The sequence below is a fragment of the Geotrypetes seraphini genome, chromosome 8 (genome assembly GCF_902459505.1).
Source record: "Geotrypetes seraphini chromosome 8, aGeoSer1.1, whole genome shotgun sequence".
NCBI lineage: Eukaryota > Metazoa > Chordata > Amphibia > Gymnophiona > Dermophiidae > Geotrypetes > Geotrypetes seraphini.
This window is the reverse complement of record NC_047091.1, coordinates 8,354,684-8,376,196: the sequence shown is the minus strand read 5'-3', so window position 1 is coordinate 8,376,196 and position 21,513 is coordinate 8,354,684. Positions and strand designations below refer to the sequence as shown.

Below are 21,513 nucleotides of genomic sequence, written 5' to 3'. Positions count from 1 at the left end.
AAGCTCTGGTGGAATCTTGATCTCAAAAGCTCACAACCTCAATAAATGAGCCTACAAGATGCCACCAACCTCCTCCTCTTTTTCAGGATCTGTCTGTCTTTCTGTAAGAGTAACCTGTAAAGTATCATTCAGCAATGGTCTTGAGAAGGAGGAGGAATTAGGGGAAATATCGGGAAAGGACAGAAAAGCTAATTGCTCAGAAAATCTCTTTCAGGGTGGTCAGTTAAGAGTCGGCCTCTTCTCCCTCGAACAGAGGAGATTGAGAGGGGACAGGATCGAAACATTCAGGGTACTGAAGGGAATAGACTTGGTGGAAAAGGACAGGTTGTTCACCCTCTCCAAGGTAGGGAGAACGAGAGGGCACTCTCTAAACTTGAAAGGGGATAGATTCCATATGAACGTAAGGAAGTTCTTCTTCACCCAGAGAGTGGTAGAAAACTGGAACGCTCTTCCGGAGTCTGTTATAGGGGAAAACACCCTCCAGGGACTCAAGACAAAGTTAGACAAGTTCCTGCTGAACCAGAACGTACGCAGGTAGGGCTAGTCTCAGTTAGGGCAAACGTAAGGAAGTTCTTCTTCACCAAGAGAGTGGTAGAAAACTGGAACGCTCTTCCGGAGTCTGTTATAGGGGAAAACACCCTCCAGGGACTCAAGACAAAGTTAGACAAGTTCCTGCTGAACCAGAACGTACGCAAGTAGGGCTAGTCTCAGTTAGGGCAAACGTAAGGAAGTTCTTCTTCACCCAGAGAGTGGTAGAAATCTGGAACGCTCTTCCGGAGTCTGTTATAGGGGAAAACACCCTCCAGGGACTCAAGACAAAGTTAGACAAGTTCCTGCTGAACCAGAACGTACGCAAGTAGGGCTAGTCTCAGTTAGGGCAAACGTAAGGAAGTTCTTCTTCACCCAGAGAGTGGTAGAAATCTGGAACGCTCTTCCGGAGTCTGTTATAGGGGAAAACACCCTCCAGGGACTCAAGACAAAGTTAGACAAGTTCCTGCTGAACCAGAACGTACGCAGGTAGGGCTAGTCTCAGTTAGGGCAAACGTAAGGAAGTTCTTCTTCACCCAGAGAGTGGTAGAAAACTGGAACGCTCTTCCGGAGTCTGTCATAGGGGAAAACACCCTCCAGGGATTCAAGACCAAGTTCGACAAGTTCCTGCTGAACCGGAATGTACGCGGGTAGGGCTAGTCTTATGGCGCTGGTCTTTGACCAGAGGGCCGCCACGTGAGAGGACTGCTGGGCACGATGGACCACTGGTCTGACCCAGCAGCGGCAATTCTTATGTTCTTATTCATTCATTCTCTAGTCCTGCAGGACTGCCCTCTTCCCACTTCATCTTCCATCCATACCCTGATGAGCTGCATGGTTTCAGACCCGTAATGCTATTTCACATCCAAGCAAAGAGACAATAATCTGCACTCACATCTCTGTATCCTTGGGCAGCTTCTCCCCAGATGTCACCAGCGATGTCTTTGCAGCCCGCAGGGCAGTAAACACTGAAAAACACCCCAGAAAGAAACCAGTTATTTCAGCCTTGCTTTATACCCCAACAGGAATTTTCAACAGTGGGCGTTGAACGCCTGCAAATAGATCTGGTCTTCCGAGTAACCACCAGTTCTGGGTAGGGTTACCAGATTTCTTCTTGAAAAAAAGAGAGGACATGTGGCTCCTCCCCATTCTGCCCTTAGCCCCGCCCCCCAAAAACCTCATTTCTTCTTCCCTGAGTCCGGGCTGCGTCTGGAGAGCCCCCAAGCATGCATGGATATGTCGCAATGATGTCACATGCATGTGTGTGATGTCATCACATCATATCCGTGCTCAGAGGCCCTCCAGATACGGCCCTGAGCTTGGGGTGTTCCAAAAACTGGACAAACTGCCAGGACTTGAAAGTCTGTCCAGACACCTAGACAGTTCTCAAAAAGAGTACATGTCCAGGTTTTCCCCAGACATTTGGTAACCCTAGTTCTGGGTTTAAGTATATGCGAAGAGATCTGATGACTATTCATTAGGGATGTAGTGAAAACCAGGCCTGATCGAAGACAGACTTGATACACAGAATAACAATCTCTGTCGTATTTTTATAAAATTGCTTTCACTTTATTCCCCCTTTGATGCTATATTCCCCCTTAGCCTCCTCATCCCTCTATAATCCGTCACATACTGTCATTTCCTTCAGAATCTAGTCCATACATTTCCAGAACAGGGCCACAGGAAAGGGGAGAGAAGGGAAGGGAATGGGGACTTGTACACTGCCTTTTTTGTTGGCTTTGGCATTCAAAGCTGACATTCAAAGCAGTGGGCACTGGAGGATTAAGTGAGTTGCCCAGGGTCACAAGGAGCAGCACTGGGATTTGATCTCGCAACCTCTGGATGCAGAGGCAGCAGCTCTACCAGTCAGCCCCACCTTCAGTCTGTCCCAGTATGGCAATTCTTATGTGAGCTGAGTATAGGACAATCAAGGCATTGTGACATCACTGATGAGGCTGGCTCTTAGGCATTGGTGGAATGAGGCATTATGACATCACAGTCTCAGCTCTGGGATGTTGCTACTCTTTGGGTTTCTGCCAGGTACTTGGCCACTGGGTTGGCCACTGTTGAAAACAGGATACTAGGCTTGATGAAAGGAAATGGGGACTTATATACCACCTTTTTGTGGCATTCAGAGCAATGGGTACTGGAGGATTAAGTGACTTGCCCAGGGTCACAAGGAGCAGCACTGGGATTTGATCTTGCACCCTCTGGGTGCAGAGGCAGCAGCTCTACCAGTGAGCCCCACCTTCAGTCTGTCCCAGTATGGCAATTCCTATGTGAGCTGAGTATAGGACAATCAAGCCATTGTGATATCACTGATAAGGCACTGGTGATATCACTGATAGGCACTGGTGATATCACTGATAGGCATTGGTGGAATGAGGCATTATGACATCACAGTCTCAGCTCTGGGATGTTGCTACTCTTTGGGTTTCTGCCAGGTACTTGGCCACTGTTGAAAACAGGATACTGAGCTTGATGAAAGGGAATACCACCTTTTTGTGGCTTTGGCATTCATAGCAGTGGGCACTGGAGGATTAAGTGACTTACCCAGGGTCACAAGGAGCAGCACTGGGATTTGATCTCACACCCTCTGGGTGCAGAGGCAGCAGCTCTACTAGTGAGCCACAGCCTATCCTTAGGCAGGCATGATAGGCAACTGCTTGGGGAACCTTGCCTGGGAGAGAGCAGAATGCCAGCACTCTATGCCATAGTTGTGGTAGCAGAGGCTCACATGATCTTTTTATTGCAGCCATTACATTACAATTGTATCATCAGAGGAGGCCTCAGCCATGGTCATCAGAGGAGGACCTAACCCCCTGCAACTAGCCTTGCCTCCCATGCCTGGCCATGAGCCTGATTATGAAGCTAAGTGGATGGGACTCCCTCCCTTAGGGGCTCTGAACATCAATGCTGCAGCATCCCTGGCCCCTGTCGGTAGGATTAGCAGATTTTCCCAAAGAAAAATCCGGACCCATGGCCACGCTCCCAGGCACGCCCCCAGCCCCACCCCCTTAACCTGTTCATGCGTCGGGACAACATCCGTGCATGCGCGGATGCAACGCGATGACATCGCGCATGCAACGCGATGACATCGCGCATGCAACGCGATGACATCGCGCATGCAACGCGATGACATCGCGCATGTTCACATTTGCAGACGCCGTCCCGACGTCAGAAGCTTTGAAAAGCCAGCTGTACCCTCGAACACGTCCTCAGAAAGAGGAGATATCCGGGGAAATCCGGACATTTGGCAACCCTATCTGTCAGTGTGAGAAGAAGGAGCTTGCTCCAGTAATCAAAAGCAAGTCCCCTCCCCCACCTGGCACAGTTGCTAAACCACTGATTAGGTCAGCTTGAGATCTAGCCTTATCTGTGCACATCAAACCTCATCTACTTTACCTTAGCAGGCGAACAGGAAGATATGACTGGGGGGGGGGGGCAGAAAACAGATGTAAGACTAGGGTTGCCAGATTTCCTCTCTGAAAAAAGAGAACGCCTGGCCCTTCCCCATTTTGCCCCCAGTCTCGCTCTGTTCTGCCTCTGGCTCCACCCTGTTATTCCAGCCCTGCCCCCACATGACCCCCCCCCAAGCTCGAAGGCCGCATTCGAAAGCCTTTGCGCATGTGCAGCTGTAGACACAATGATGTCACATGCGTGTGCGTGCATGCTTGCACGACCTCATCACGGTGATGGACACGCATGCTCAAAGGCTTCCAGACGTGGCCTCCGAGCTTGGGGGGCGTTCATTGTGGGCAGGGCTGCCAGGTTTTGGAAATCCCTCAGGGCGCCTGGAAAGTCCTCTAAAAAGAGGACATGTCCGGGTTTTCCCAGACATATGGTAACCCTATGCAAGATAGAAAACAGTTCCAAGAGATTAGGGGCAGTGAAAGAAATATTTCCAGCAAAGCCATACAGCCATACTGATTTTACATGGAGTGAGCTGAATGAGAGGTGCAGCGTGCAGTATTGAGAACAGCAGGGAGAAATTCTAAAACCAGCACCTAAAGTTAATTGAAGAACACCAGCAAAAAATGTCAGGGTTAAAGCACCTATCAGGGCCTAAATAAAAGGTGGCAAAATCATGCCTACAGTAGGCGTTTTAGGCCGCCCAACGCCAACGTCGGAAGTGGAATTAGGCAGCCTAGCGCGCCTAAGTAGTTGTGATTCACACAAGGATAAGTGCCAGAAATGTAGGCCCGGAAAACCCTTGTCTACATTTCTGGTGTCTATCTTGGCCTGGGGATTCCCTCCACAGCCTGCCATCAGCTGATCGCGGCAGAGGTATCCCCGATCAGCTGAGCCGGCAGGACTCCCCGAAACCGTGGCTTCAGTGGGTCCTGCCAGCTCAGCTGATTGCTGATTCTCCTGTTGCAATTAGCTTAATTGGCAGGGAGATCCCCAATTCCTCCCTTTCTCCCTCCCACCCACCAACCGATCTCCCCCAGTACCCCTTCAAGGAGAGACCCCTCCCACGAGCATGACATTCCCCCCCTTGTATCTTTGATAGACAACTGGCAGGAGGGATGCCCACTCCCTCCTTCCTGCAGATCCGCCTTGTCAAAATGGCGAGCCTTCTCGTTGCACCCTGGGATTTACTGGGAGGGGCCTAAGGCTCCTCCTGGGTCAATCAGGACCTTAGGCCCACCCAGTGCATCACAGGGTGCACTGGGAAGGGGAAGGCCCGCCATTTTGATGAGGCAGGCCTGCCAGCAGCAGCAGCAGGGAATGGGCATCCCTCCTGCCAATTGTCCATCAAAGATACAAGGGGTGTGTGTATGTGGGGATGTCAGGCTCGGGGGACAGGTCTCTTCTTGGAAGGGTACTGGGGGGGATCGGTGGGAAGGAGGGAGAGAGAGAGGAATTGGGGATCTCCCTGCCGGTTCAGCTAATCAGGGTAGGGGAATCTGATCAGCTGAGCTTGATGTTAACCTCTTAGACAATTTTTTTTAAGGCGGTATATCAAATCTTAGTAAAACTTGGAAACTTGGCAGGACTCCCTGCAGCCACGGTTTTGGGGAGTCCTGGCAGCTCAGCTGATAGGGGATTCCCCTGCCATGATCAATTGATGGCAGGCTGTGAAGGTGATCCCCTGGCAAAGATAGGCACCAGAAATGTAGGTCAGGGTTTTCCAAGCCTACATTTCTGGCGCCTGTCTTTGCAAGAATCACGCCTACGTAAGTGCTTGAGGCATGATTCTCTAATTGGTGCTGTCGCGTGATTGACAAGCGATCGGCAGCCATTTTTAAGATGGCTGCCGACATGGGCGCTGGTTAGAGATTCCAGAGGTTAGTTATGAAGCTGGGGGATGGTAAGGAAGATAAGGATCTTACATTCAAGGAATGCCCAGATGAGTGTTCAGAATAGGTTTGCAAGAAGGGGACTAAGACACTGGAAGTAGGAAGACGTTAACAATAGACTACGCATGCAGCTGGACTGTAGACCAAAGATTTAGAGGAAGAGAAGTGGGGTTTTGTGCACTTGGAGCAGCACTCTTGCCGCATACAAAGGAGGTTAAGCATTGGGAAGATCTGAAGCTAGGCTAGGGTTATCTGAAGCCTGAAGAGCAGTCAACAGATTCAAATATTGCCTCAAGACTGTAAGTGAGGGAGGCAGCGGTGATGGCGAGATTGAAAGGATGAAGGAAGAGTATAGAAACATTCAAAGCTTTTTACACTTGCAGATTGACTTTTCTGTCTTAAGTCATGCGTCACAAGAGTAACACGCTCACAGCGGCACTCCGGTCTGTTAACCGTCTCAGTTTGGACCCTACCAAAATACTCTGGCATTACTCAAATACGCACAAAATGGTGATAAATAAGAACGTTTCTTTCAAAAGATCTTCTACACCCTCTCCCTCTCTCCTGAGAAGTTGTGATTTGCAGATCTGAAAGTCCCCCAGATCCTCCTCTCACCTGACTTGCTCTTTGAGATAATAGGTGCCTTTATCCAGACAGGAAATCAAATCTACAGGAAAAGCGATAAAAAGAATGAGTTGGTGACAAAAGTCCGTCACCTTGACTCTTTCAAACTATATCCAAAGTAAAAGCAACCAAACCACAAGTCAGCAACAACCTCCCACAAAATGTACCCAGACTGTAAGGAAGCATCAACCTCCATAAGACTACGATTGCTAAGTCTTATATCCTTAACGGATTTGGGTTGGAAGGTGAGCCTCCTCCTCTTATTTTTATTAACTGCCTTTTTCATGAAGAGATTCACCCAAAGCAGTTTACAATACATTAAGTAGTAATCAGGTACTCTTAAGTATTTTTCCTATCTGTCCCGGCAGACTCAATCTAACTGTTAAGTGATTTGTGCAGAGTCACGAGGAGCAGGCTGGGATCAATCTCACAAACTCAGGGTGCTGAGACAGCAGCTCTAACCACTAGGCCACACCTGCACTCCATTGTTAGGGTTATTCGCCTATCACATACGGGCATCTCAGCAGACATAACTGCCCTCTCTGCTCCAAGGCATAACATCATTATCTCGGCAAGAAGTCCTGTAATAATGAGTCCTAGATACAAGCTATGTTTATTATTTTTTAAATATAAGACCAGATGATCTGGATAAGACTAATGATCCAAAATACTGCCATTAAACTGATTCATAATGGCAAAAAATACGATCATGTCACTCCCTTTCTGATCAAATCCCACTGGCTCCCAGTTAATCACCGCATTACTTTTAAAATTTTACTTTTAGTATTTAAAACTTTGTCTACTAATGAACCTCAATTCACTAATAATTTACTTATCCCTCACAATACGTTGCGTTCTCTTCAGTCCACTAATCAAAACCCCCTTGAAAGTTATTGGAACTCATCGACATGATATGTTCTCAGTATGCCTCAACATATGAGAGGAAAATGATTTTGAGTCGTTTTAAAAGTAACTTAAAGAGTTTTCTTTTTTAAAGATGCTTTTCATCTTTAATTATGTTCAAAGTTTATTTTAGCTTTTCCTCAGTTTCTATTCTCCCCCCCCCTAATGTTCTCTCCATTCATGTTCTCTTCTATATTCTAAAAAATTGAATTGTAGTTCTGCCCTTTCTTACCTTATGTATCCATTAGTCTGTAAGTCCGTCAGTCTAACCTATTATATTTAAAAATTAAACGGTATATGCCTACATTTTTTATTAAAGTTGTATTTTGTATAAGCGATTTATCAAAACCAAAATAAAACTTGAAACTTGACTAAGCAAAGAGGTACAACACACTATCTTCCATCAATCCATTACCTTGCAGCGTACGTCTGCTCACTCATCCTAACTCTCCACTGGGTATGGATGAGGTTTGCCAGATGATTTCAGGTCATCAGGGACAACCTGAACCTGTCCTGGACTTATCCCAGAAAATCTATGAACTTGGCATACTAGTGTCTAAGAAAAACAGGACAAGTCAGAGACAACTAGACAAAACCAGAAGTGACTCAACCTTCCAACGATCTGGAGCCATCTGGTAACCCTTTGGACCTGCCGGCTGTGGTTGTTCTCGGGAGATGATCAAAACCAGCGTCATTTGCCAGACTGATGTCCCAATAAAACCTCCGAGCATCCGAGTCAGTCTCTGACTGTACTTTAGTCTGCTTTGCATTTTAAGCTGCCAGAGGAAATGACTCGTGGAAATCTCAGCGGCCCAGCTTCCCGGCAGCCCACCCACTCACAGGATTCCTCAAAGCCCATGAAGGAGTTTGGACGAGAGGTGAACTCAAAGGTCTCTGTGCTTCCAGCAGCATAGCAGGAATTCTTGGCGAACTCCCTCCCAGTCTGAACGCCAACAAGAGAAGAGAAAGCCTAAAAACATGGGCTCATATATCCTTGAAAGGGAAACTAATCGCCATTTTAGACATCACAAGAGTTCTGACCCAGGCCTGAGGATGTGGATGGGTGAGAAATGAACAGGAAATGTCCGTCTTACAGCTGCAGCACAGCTGGAGGGGTAGATGCGACTGTGGTAGGAAATGCCAATAGTGTAATCTGGCCCCTTAGTGGCAGACCTCTTCTACAAAACAGCATTTTTAAAAATTCCAATGAGAGGACTTATACTGGAAACCAGTGCAGCGGAAGGTGAAATCTGCATTATCCCCCCAGTTTATAAATGGCTTAGGCATGCAACTGGGTTCCCAGTTAAAAGACTAGAGCCAGTTATAATGTGTTTTCCTCAAGAAGTCCCGAGTCTCCTTATTGTCCTACAGGATTACTCTTGGTTAGACTTGACGTTGGTTAATTTTCTCTCTCTTTTTTTATTTAGTTTTATTTATAATTATGCATTTAGGCCCAAATTTTGTAACCGGTACCTAATATTAGGTACCTATTTAGGAGGCGCTCGACTAGCTAACATAGTAACATAGTAGATGATGGCAGATAAAGACCCGAATGGTCCATCCAGTCTGCCCAACCTGATTTAATTTAAATTTTTTTCTTCTTAGCTATTTCTGGGCAAGAATCTAAAGCTCTACCCGGTACTGTGCTTGGGTTCTAACTGCCGAAATCTCCGTTAAAACCTACTCCAGCCCATCTATACCCTCCCAGCCATTGAAGCCCTCTCCAGCCCATCCTCCCCCAAACGGCCATTTACAGACACACAAACCGTGCAAGTTTGCCCAGTACTGGCCTAGTTCAATATTTCATATTATTTTCTGATTCTAGATCCTCTGTGTTCATCCCACGCTTCTTTGAACTCAGTCACAGTTTTCCTCTCCACCACCTCTCTCGGGAGCGCATTCCAGGCATTAACCACCCTCTCCGTAAAGTAGAATTTCCTAACATTGCCCCTGAATCTACCACCCCTCAACCTCAAATTATGTCCTCTGGTTTTACCATTTTCCTTTCTCTGGAAAAGATTTTGTTCTACGTTAATACCCTTCAAGTATTTGAACGTCTGAATCATATCTCCCCTGTCTCTCCTTTCCTCTAGGGTGTACATATTCAGGGCTTCCAGTCTCTCCTCATACGTCTTCTGGCGCAAGCCTCCTATCATTTTCGTCGCCCTCCTCTGGACCGCCTCAAGTCTTCTTACGTTAATGTTTATGTGCATCAGAACAACGCATATGAGCATATGTGTGCACACACACATGTGAATGCTAAATTCTGCCTAACCTTACATAGTATGAATTTTACAAGAAGGTGCAGAGATAGGTCAGTAGCGTAGCTAGATCTCTAATTTTGCTGGGCCCACAGGTGTGGGCCTTTCAAAACTACCCCCCTACCACCACTTTGTCCTGCATCTGTCTTCCTCTACTCTGCCCCTGGATCCAAGAATTTCCCCCTGCCCTGGAAATCCTCCTGGTCTATCTCAGGATCTTTGCAGGCAACAGTAGAGACACAGAACCCTGCCTACACAAAGCCTTGCAGGGTTCACTCCACCGCATCCTGTCAGAGAGAAAACAGAAGTGATATCAGCAAGAGGTAAGCCTGCAGGGCCAACACAGGCATTGGATGTGCATAGCTGCTACGCTGGTGAAGATACCGAGGTAGATTGAAGGGAGGTGGGATGCTGGATCCTGGGGCAGGAGAAAGGAGATGAGGTAGCTGCCATGTTACTATGTTTTTCCCTTCCATGTTCCTTTTCATTCTATACTGCCGTTCCTTCCCCTCTTCCCCCCCTGTGGATGTACGTCTCTTGTTGGTCTCGTGTACTAATCTACCCTAGTAATGTTTTAGCCACTAATTAATTAATTTTATTTTAATTTACCTTATGCCTAGAAGTCTGATTAGGCGGTATAAAAAATTTTAAATAAAGTTGCTTCTTAACCCAGTCCTTGGGATCCACCCAGCCAGTTAGGATTTCAGGATATCCACAATGAATACGGATGAGACAGATTTGCATACCAGGGAGGCAATGCATATTCACTGTGGATATTCTGAAAACCTGACTGGCAGGATGTGCCCAGAGGACTGGGGGTTAAGAAGCATCTTTCTAAAACATCAGGCTCATTTTCTTAATTTAGGGGCTAATTGAAAATCTGCAACTTGATTCTGGTGATACGAGAAGAACCCTCCCACCCCCCCAAACAGCCAGCCTGTTCCGCATTACTGACATCTCCCTCTGCAGACATGCGGATGCATTTCTTCCCTTACCTGGATGGTCAGCGCTGGCATAGGAGAGCAGAAAGCCTCGGCCTGAGCGATGGACGGTACTATTGAACAAGATCGTCACGGCACTGGAGTTGACCCTAAAATCCCCGGGCACTGAGTTTCGAGTCCCGCAGTAAGGGCCTGAGAAATGGAAAGTTTAAGACAAGGCTGTCACTACAGTGTTTGGATCATAATAGCTAGTCCTATGATAGTGATAGACCAATATAGAGCATTTGTAGTTGGGATGCGCAGGGTCTCTCTCTCTTCCGGATATTGGAATAAGAAAACTTCCACCATCCACTGATCTGTTGTAAATTGTGGGATACCAAATTTTGGTGTCAGGTCAAAAGCGCGCCGGGACAAAGGCGTGCCCAGACAATTGAGCGCAGCATGTGCCGCCGCGCCACTCTTAAATTACTGTTTTTAGGGCTCCGACGGGGGGGGACGGGGGGGGAACCCCCCCCACTTTACTTAATAGGCATCGCGCCGCGTTGTGGGGGCGTTGTGGGGGGTGTGGGGGGTTGTAACCCCTGTTTTTAGGGAAAAAGTTCAGTTTACAGTAAAATGTGGAGGGTTACAACCCCCCAAACCCCCCATAACGCCGGCGCGATGTCTATTAAGTAAACTGCGGGGGTTCCCCAACAAAACACCCCGTCGGAGCCCCTAAAAACTGTAATTTAGAGCGGCGCGCGCTTTTGTCTTTCGCGCCGTTGTCTATGAACCCCAAATTTTAATAAACATAAACATAGTTATGTTTGAATTCTTGCAATTCCCCTTATTTGTGTACTGTGTCTTTCTTATTTGGCAATAGTGCGTTTAATACATCTCAATAATGGCTTATAAACTTTTGTTTTAGGAATGAATAACATAGAAACATAGAAGATGACGGCAGAAAAGGGCTACAGCCCATCAAGTCTGCCCACTCTGCTTACCCACCCCCTGTCTATGCCCTAATGACCCAATTTTCTTATCTTGACCCTCGTAGGGATCCCACATGGGTATCCCATTTATTCTTAAAGTCTGGCACGCTGTCTGCCTCGATCACCTGCACTGGAAGCTTGTTCCAATGATCAACCACTCTCTCTGTGAAGAAATACTTTCTGGTGTCGCCATGAAATTTTCCGCCTCTTTTAAACCCTGCTAAGCTAGCTGCTTTCACCACATTCTTTGGCAACGAATTCCAGCTTAACTACACATTGAGAGAATAAATATTTCCTCTGGTTTGTTTTAAATCTACTACTCACAGTAGTAGCTTCACTGCAAGCTCCCTGGTCCTAAGAATAAACAAGCGATTCACATCCACTCTACTAACGGCAACAGATCAGGTACGCAGCCTAGGAGTAACTTTAGATGGACACTTATCCCTATCTGCCCACATATCCCAAGTAATCTCCACCTCCTTCTACTACCTCCGCCAACTGAAAAGGATCAAACCCTACATCTCCACACCTGACCTCGCCCAACTCCTCTACGCATATGTCCTCTCCAGAATGGATTACTGTAACTCCCTATTTAATGGACTAACCAAAAATAATCTCAAACGCCTCCAACGTGTCCAAAATGCAGCTATCCGCCTCCTACACAACCTCAACTACCATGATCCCGTCTCCCCAGCACTCCGCGCTGAACACTGGCTCCCAATTAGCCAGCGCTGTGCTTTCAAGGCCCTAGCAGTAGCCCACAAGAGAATTTATGCCACCACCCCCTCCTACATAAAATCTAAGCTTCCCATCTACACCCCCACTCGCTCCCTCCGCTCAAAATCAGAAATACGCCTATGCATTCCCCCTGGAAGGTCCCTCCTCTCAGAAACTGCCCGCAAACGATCCTACAGCCACTTCATCCCACATCTCTGGAATAAACTCCCCCCCCAACTCAGGCAACAGAACTCTTTATTGACATTCCGTAAAATGGTAAAGACCCTCCTCTTCAACTAAAGATCTCCCTCAGTCTACACCCCCCCTTAAACCCCACCTCTCTCTTCTCTCCCCTTTAACTTCTCCTAAATTTCAGTATAGTCCTCTCTTAGTCTGTACTCTGATAAATTGTCTGTACTCTGAAAAATTGTTTGTACCCTGATAAATATTGCACAATTTTGTATGTCCAAGCACCTAAACCTATTGTACATCTTATTTGCCTAATTACTTCTACTGTGTATGTTTACTTGTAGACCGTTCTGAGCTACTGGGAGAACGGGATATAAATCTAAATAAATAAATAAATAAATAAATAAATAAATAAATCAACCCTTTCCACTCCACTCAGTATTTTACAGACCTCTATCATATCTCCCCTGAGCTGTCCTTCTCCAGGCCCTAGCCCCTTTAGTCTTTCCTCATAGGGGAGTTGTCCCAACCTCCTTTATCATTTCTGTCACCCTTCTCTGTACCTTTTCAAATTCTACTATATCTTTTTTGAGATGGGGCATTATAACATTCTCATCTTTGTTTTCCATTCCTTTCCTGATAATTCCTAACATCTCAAAATGATTGTACTTGGACAACAGGGTCTCATACAAGCTCTCTCAGAACCTAATGCTCGCTTGCTTACTATCCTATTGTTTTTGGCTATGAAAAATATATTGCATTGCTGGAAGAACTTAGCCAAGGTAGAGTTCATGGTATGGTGGAACACAGTATGTATCACCACCAAATCTGAAAGTGTGATTGCAGAAAGACATCATTCCACTAGCTCAGGGGTAGGGAACTCGGGTCCTTGAGAGCCGTATTCCAGTCAGGTTTTCAGGATTTCTCCAATGAATATGCATTGAAAGCAGTGCATGCAAACAGATCTCATGCATATTCATTGGGGAAATCCTGAAAATCCAACTGGAGTTCCCTACCCCTGAGCTAGCTCATTCCTTAAAATCTGGAGCCCCTCCCCAAACCACCCCCTAACTTGTACATGTACTAGAGGGGTTCCCCCCATACCTCCCCCCCTCACAGAGCTAATGGTAAGGCTTTAAAGCAGCAGGACCTGCGGTGATCATACATTTTGCGCGCAATTGTTGGAGCGCTATTGTCCTTCGCTCAATTGTTATGGTATCATACATGATAACATATTAATATCTTCTTGAACTTGGATCCTCGCCTAAGGTACCTGTACGCTGTTCCTTGACTATAATTTGTGGTGTCAGGTCAAAAGCGCACCGGGACAAAGGCGCGCCCAGACAATTGAGTGCAGCGCGGAGGCGTGCGCCACTCTAAATTACTGTTTTTAGGCTCCGATGGGGGGGCGTGGGGGGGAACCCCCCCACTTTACTTAATAGACATCGCGCCGCGTTGTGGGGCGTTGTGGGGGGTTGTAACCCCCCACATTTTACTGAAAACTTAACTTTTTCCCTGTTTTTAGGGAAAAAGTTCAGTTTACAGTAAAATGTGGAGGGTTACAACCCCCCAAACCCCCCATAATGCCGGCGCAATGTCTATTAAGTAAACTGGGGGGTTCCCCAATAAAAAACCCCGTCGGAGCCCCTAAAAACTGTAATTTTGTGCGGCGCGCACCTCCGCACTGCGCTCAATTGTCGGCGCGCGCTTTTGTCTTTCGCGCCGTTGTCTATGAACCATAATTTGTTAGCCTTAATTATCGTACCTAGCTTCCCTCTGTTTCTATCACCCTCCCGGTTTCTCTGTTACCCCCAGTCTCAGAAACTGTGTTTGTTCTACTGTTACTTGCCCTGAGCTTTCTGGGAGGGTGGGAAATAAATCAAAATAAATAGACTAGGATCTCTCATCCAAGACGCTGCTCAGAATCCATCAGGGGAAGGCAATTGAGGTGCTTTTAGATTTTAGGTTTCAATTTTGGCCCTCCGAGATTACTATAGCTTAGAGCAGTGTCCCGCAAACTTTTCAGTGCCATGGTACACTAAACCCAGTGCCGCAGCCGAAAGGCATCTGGAAGTGTGCAGACGTCAACACGATGACATCATGCCCATGCGTGATGTCATCACACTGACATCCACGCATGCACGGAGGACCTCTGGTTGCGACCCTGAACCTATCACTCCGCCAGTGGGGGATCCTGGAGGAGGGGAGATGCAGGGAGAGGAGGAGAGTCGTCGGCGCTGGCTGACTGCCTACAGAATGTGCCTCTCGTCGCAAGAGGCATATCCTGTAAGCAGTCAGCCGGTGCCTCTTCTCCTTGCCGGCGTCTCACGGCATACGGTTTGCGATACACTGGCTTAGAGCACAATCACCAAGTCAAGCTAGGTTTATTAATTCACAGATTTCACCTTGTGAAACAGGATGTGCAAACAGAGCCTCTGGAGAGACTTAGCCAACTTGCAAATGCCACTCATAGCAAAACCTGTCAGGTGTCTGGTCACACTTTGCAGATAAACAGTTTAGTGCAGTGGTCTCCAACTCAAACCCTTTGCAGGGCCACGTTTTGGATTTGTAGGTACTTGGAGGGACTCAGAAAAAAATAGTTAATGTCTTATTAAAGAAATGACAATTTTGCATGAGGTAAAACTCTGTATAGAAACATAGAAATAGACGGCAGATAAGGACCACGGCCCATCTAGTCTGCCCACCCCAATGACCCTGGTTTATAAATCTTTCCTTTTGGCTAAGTCCTAATAATAATATTGTAATTTATAGTTAAAGAGACATATGGCCAAGAAACTCTTTTATTTTACTTTTGTGATTATGATAAACATACCGAGGGCCTCAAAATAGTACCTGATGGGCCGTGAGTTTGAGATCACTGCTATAGGCTAAGGCTCTTTACACCTGCATTGTGATGTCATAGAACTTTATGGTTATAGAAACATAGTAACACGATGGCCATCCACAGCATCCACTATCTCCTCCTCTCCCTATTGGCTAAGGCTCTTTACACCTGCATTGTGATGTCATAGAACTTTATGGTTATAGAAACATAGTAACACGATGGCCATCCACAGCATCTACTATCTCCTCCTCTCCCTATTGGCTAAGGCTCTTTACACCTGCATTGTGATGTCATAGAACTTTATGATTACAGAAACATAATAACACGATGGCCATCCACAATCTCCTCCTCTCCTTATTGGCTAAGGCTCTTAACATTTGCATCTCCTCTTCCTATAGGCTACTGGTCTCCAACTCAAAGCCTTTGCAGGGCCACATTTTAGATTTGTAGGTACTTGGAGGGCCTCAGAAAAAATAGTTAATGTCTTATTAAAGAAATGACATTTTTGCATGAGGTAAAATTCTTTATAGTTTATAAATCTTTCCTTTTGGCTAAGTCTTAATAATAATATTGTCATTTATAGCTAAAGAGACATATGATCAAGAAACTACCGCGAGTTTGAGACCACTGGTTTAGTGCTACCAAGAAACAGAGTCAGAGGTCTTATATACCGCTTCAGCACACATAAACCAGATACAGATGTCCTGAGAGAATCAAACAAGATTCAAAGTCATTCTTCAATTAGGATGAATACATTGTACCAGTGGCGTAGCGAGGTTGAGAGGCACCCAGGTGGGTGGCGTCCCTCCCTCCACCCACCACCATCTACACACACTCCTTTCCCGCCCCCTCCTGCCATGCGCACACCGCTTCCCTTCCCCCCGTGTGTTTCTACAGAAAAATTAGACCTACGTGGCCCAGAACGGGAAGGCAGAACTGGATCAGAATCTCACAAAGGTACAGAGTTAGAGCAGAGTGAGAAACACGGAGGAACCATCTTAATGTTGAGTGCTGACTCAAGTTATTCGCTCACCACTAAAATGGATCCAGCTCACAAGTGTTCACTCCAATACCCAGAATTCTTTTCCTGGTTTTGAATTTTTTTTTTTTTGTGATTGCAGTCTGTTGAAGCTGAACTCCGATTCTTGGCTGAGCAGGGCAATCACAATGTGTGTGTGAGAATAAAGTCAGGGCCCTGGAGACTATATTGAAATTAATTTGAAATGGTTAAATGCTGGGAACAGGGACAGGAATGCCAGCGCTTGGTCAGAGACCAAGACAGAGCGTTAACAGCAATGAAGGGAACAAGACTGGGGGCTTAGGACCGGCACAAAAATGTAAAGCTCAAGTCTCTAAAGGGTTGCCCTAGGGTTACCAAATTTTTATTTTTTTTTAAAAAAAGAGGATGTGTGGCCCTGTCCTGTTCTTGCCCCGCTCACATTCTGCTCACAGCTCTGCCCCCGTTCCTCCCCCAACCCTGGCCCCAAATAAACCTCGTCTCATCAGGGCCACGTCTGGAGGGCATCCACACGTGTGATGTGATGATACGCATGCTTGTGACATCACGTTGCAGCCGCAGAAGCATAGACGTGGCCCCGAGCTCAATGGTTTTCAAAACCCAGACAAACTGCTGGGTTTTGAAAACCTATCTGGATAGTCCTCTAAAAAGAGGTCATGTTTGGATAAATCTGGACACCTGGTAACCCTAGGTTGACCAGTTTCTAAAGGGAGATTGCTTCCCAATTCTGCTTTTCAACAGGAAACCCAAAAGCAGTGTGGTATTTGTAGTCCTTTATTCTACTCACCGAACTTAATGCTGCATGTCCCATAATGCACTAAGATGAGACTGGCAGAAATCCAGCAGTGGCCTAAAATCTCTCCTGGTACATTGGCAGTTCTATCTCTAGCCAAGGAGGTAAAGCACAGCAAATTTTCCTCAAAAATTATTCTTTTGAGATGCACTAGGCTGTGTTGAGTAGCTTGAAACCTCATGAGTAACCTCCTTTTTTTCCATTTGTTGATATCTATTTTCGTCTCCAAGCTACAGCAGTTTTTGTGCAAATGTGTTTTCATGATCGGCTATTTTTCATCATGTACGACCTCAATAAGCAGTGCTACGTGAAGTTCTGTTTGAAATGGGTAAGACCACTCCAGAATCTTATGACATGTTGAAAGTGGCTTATGGGGAACATGCCACGAGTTAGGTCATGAGTTGTGGAAGGTGTTTTGAACGGTATTCACGTTTCAAAAATGATCGTGAATCCATGGAAGATGATTCGCGAACTGGGAGACCATCAATATCAACCGATGATGATTATATTGATCAAGTAAGGGTTCTTGTGCACGCTAATTGATGATTAACTGTTAGAGAATTGGCAGAGGAATGCAACATCTCCATTGGTTCATGCCATAACATTCTAATAGAGAAGTTGGGGATGTCTTGCATTGTGGCAAAGTTTGCTCCATGGTTGATGATCAACGACCAGAAAAACAACTGCGTAATGGTCAGAATTTTCTTGAGCAGGCAAATGAAGACGAAATATTTCTTGATAAAGTGTTAATTGGTGATGAGACTTGGGTCTAGGGTTATGACATGGAAACCAAAGTTAAATCTTCTCAATGGAGAACCAAAACATCGCCAAGACCAAAAAAAGCTCAGCAAGTTCTGTCGAATGTCAAAGTGGTGTTAATGTGGTGTTAATAGTTTTTTTTGACAGTTACAGCATTGTTCACTGAATTTCTGCCACAAAGACAAACTATCAACCAAAATTACTATCTGAAAGTGTTGAAACAACTCCGTGAGAGAATCGGGAGGAAGTGGCCCGAACTGTGGAGGGAGAAGTCGTGGTTCCTGCATCATGACAACGTGCCCACTCACGCAGCCGTCAAAATTTGTGAATTTTGCACAAAATATGAGATGACAGTTCTTCCCCAGTCACTTTACTGTCTCCTGCCTTGGCCCCTGCTGACTTCTTCTTGTGTGATTCAACTTTTGGTGATTCCTGAAGATGCATTAAAGGACTGTTTCCAGAAGTGGAAACAACATTGGGAAAAGTGTATATGTAGGGAAGGGGAGTACTTTGAAGGAGATCCAATGGAATAAGATGTAAGTTTGTATAAAATTTTTTTAAAATAAAATCAGTCCTGGAACTTTTTGAACAGACCTCGTATGCTGTACTGGAGGACATTCAATCCAGACCGGCTGACAGCAATTGATTTGCGTCACTAACAGACTCCACTTTTTTCAGCATTGATTGATCCAGTTTTGGCTTTATGTCAGTGTATTCATGGATCCGAGGTTCTGAATTTCCTTAAGAAAAGCAAGAACCACACGACAATGCAAACAGTATGGCTCAAACTAGGACTGAACCATACGGTCCTGAGAAACAAAACCAGCTAGGGGAGAGTGTGGCACAGTGGTTAAAGACTGTGGAGACCAATGTTGACGATGTAGACTTTTATTGGTATCCAAAGAGACAAATTCCATCCACAACTTGAAGTTAGGACCCAAAGTGGTGAACTGGGTCAGAAACTGGCTGTCGGACAGACGCCAGAGGGTGGTGATTAATGGAAGTCGCTCGAAGGAAGGAAAGGTGACTAGTTGAGTCCCTCAGGGTTCGGTGCTGGGGCCAATCCTGTTCAATATGTATGTAAGTGACATTGCTGAAGGGCTAGAAGGAAAAGTGTGCCTTTTTGCAGATGATACCAAGATTTGTAACAGAGTAGACACCAAAGAGGGAGTGGAGAATATGAAAAAGGATCTGCAAAAGTTAGAGGAATGGTCTAATGCCTGGCAACTAAAATTCAATGCAAAGAAATGCAGAGTAATGCATTTGGGGATTAATAATAGGAAGGAACCGTATATGCTGGGAGGAGAGAAGCTGATATGCACGGACGGGGAGAGGGACCTTGGGGTGATAGTGTCTGAAGATCTAAAGACAGTGTGACAAGGCAGTGGCTGCTGCCAGAAGGATTCTGGGCTGTATAAAGAGAGGCATAGTCAGTAGAAGGAAGGTGTTGATGCCCCTGTACAGGTCATTGGTGAGGCCCCACTTGGAGTATTGTGTTCAGTTTTGGAGACCATATCTGGCGAAAGACGTAAGAAGACTTGAGGCGGTCCAGAGGAGGGCGACGAAAATGATAGGAGGTTTGCGCCAGAAGACGTATGAGGAGAGACTGGAAGCCCTGAATATGTATACCCTAGAGGAAAGGAGAGACAGGGGAGATATGATTCAGACGTTCAAATACTTAAAGGGTATTAACATAGAACAAAATCTTTTCCAGAGAAAGGAAAATGGTAAAACCAGAGGACATAGTTTGAGGTTGAGGGGTGGTAGATTCAGGGGCAATGTTAGGAAATTCTATTTTACGGAGAGGGTGGTGGATGCCTGGAATGCGCTCCCGAGAGAGGTGGTGGAGAGTAAAACTGTGACTGAGTTCAAAGAAGCGTGGGATGAACACAGAAGATTTAGAATCAGAAAATAATATTAAATATTGAACTAGGCCAGTTACTGGGCAGACTTGCACGGTCTGTGTCTGTGTCTGTGTATGGCTGTTTGGTGGAGGATGGGCTGTGGAGGGCTTCAGTGGCTGGGAGGGTGTAGATGGGCTGGAGTAAGTCTTAACAGAGATTTCGGCAGTTGGAACCCAAGCACAGTACAGGGTAAAGCTTTGGATTCTTGCCCAGAAATAGCTAAGAAGAAAAAAAAAAAAAAAAATTTTAAATTGAATCAGGTTGGGCAGACTGGATGGACCATTCAGGTCTTTATCTGCCGTCATCTACTATGTTACTATGTTTTCCTCAGGGGTCCCAATATGGCCTCTTCTGAGGTATGTGGATAATTTGCACCTTCTCGCGTGAGGTCCTGAGGCTGAATTGGTTAAAGCTACAGCCTCAGCACCCTGAGGTTGTGGGTTCAAATCCACACTGTTCCTTGTGACCCTGGGCATTTAATCCCCCCATTGCCCCAGGTACATTAGATAGAATATGAGCCCACCAGGACAGACAGGGAAAATGCTTGAGTACCTGAATAAATTCATGTAAACCATTCTGAGCTCTCTGCTTCTCTTCCCCTGAACCCCAATCTGCTGCTCATACCAGTGTCGGCTTTTCTTCTGATGTCACTTCCTGGACCTGCACCTAGGAAGTGACATCAGAGGAAGAGTTGACTCTGGCTCAAGGAGCAGGTTGGGGTTGCTGCTTGCACCGCGAACATTAAAAAGGTACGGGGGAAGGGAAGGGGCGCACACGCGTGGCAGGAAGGGGCAAAGAAGGAGCAGATGAGGGGGGGGGAGCTGGAAAGAGGGCAGGGAAGGGGCTCCACTGCCCCGGGCGCCCCTTATCCTCGCTATGCCATCGTAACTGTGCATGTGCTGGATCTCCAATATATACCTAGAAACATCCACAATTTCATTCTTGTATTTTACTCTGATTTTTGTCAGGAATTTATTGTTTATTCAAAGCTTCTATACTGGGGAGTCAATTCAGAGTGGTTCACATGAGCTTCTGTAATGGTGTTACAATATGTGAGCTTCTGTAAAGGTGTTACAATACAGAGTTAGTGTTTTCTGAAATGGTTTTCAACATAGACATATTTATACATCAAGTTTCAAGTTTATTAGGTTTTTATATACCGCCTATCAAGGTTATCTAAGCGGTTTTTACAATCAGGTACTCAAGCATTTTCCCTATCTGTCCCGGTGGGCTCACAATCTATCTAACGTACCTGGGGCTTTGGAGGATTAAGTGACTTGCCCAGGGTCACAAGGAGCAGCGCTGGATTTGAACCCACAACCCCAGGGTGCTGAGGCTGTAGCTCCAACCACTGCGCCACACACTCCTCCTACGTCTATGCTTCTGCCCTGCTGTTGTCATTCATTTACACTGCCAGAGAGACGAAATTTTTTTTTTTTTTGTTCAAAACACAGTGTCCATGTATGAAGATGTTGAAACTCAAGAGCCTGCTGGCACGCAGCGCCCAAATATTTCAGATAATTGTCAGGGCCTCATGGGTTTCTTCTGCTGCAGAATCTGACTTGTTTTCTTTACTGGCAGCAGTGTTTGTACCCTGGTGGAGGCCAGCTAGGGCCTATCAGCAATGTGACTGCAGCAACACAGATAGAACAGACTATCAGTGTTATTCAAAGCACAAAAGTAAAAAATAAATATATATTTAAGTAAAAGTACATTGAGGAACACGTGAAAAAAATATTTAAGTGAAAGAGAAAAAG

At 46.0% G+C, this 21,513-nt stretch overlaps 1 protein-coding gene across 3 annotated transcripts in view; it reads right to left on the bottom strand.

Annotated features, from left to right (window-relative positions):
• The window catches only part of LOC117364602 (discoidin, CUB and LCCL domain-containing protein 1-like), a 94,711-nt gene that overhangs the window by 27,290 nt on the left and 45,908 nt on the right, over positions 1 to 21,513 (bottom strand). For 2 of the 3 annotated variants that reach the window (XM_033953970.1, XM_033953972.1), the window contains exons 3-5: positions 10,615 to 10,752; positions 6,447 to 6,498; positions 1,424 to 1,496 (exon numbers count right to left, since the gene is read on the bottom strand). In XM_033953970.1, coding sequence (XP_033809861.1) covers positions 1,424 to 1,496; positions 6,447 to 6,498; positions 10,615 to 10,752 — 263 coding nt within the window. The remainder of the gene's footprint in view (positions 1 to 1,423; positions 1,497 to 6,446; positions 6,499 to 10,614; positions 10,753 to 21,513) is intronic. The other variant, XM_033953973.1, reaches the window with a different exon arrangement.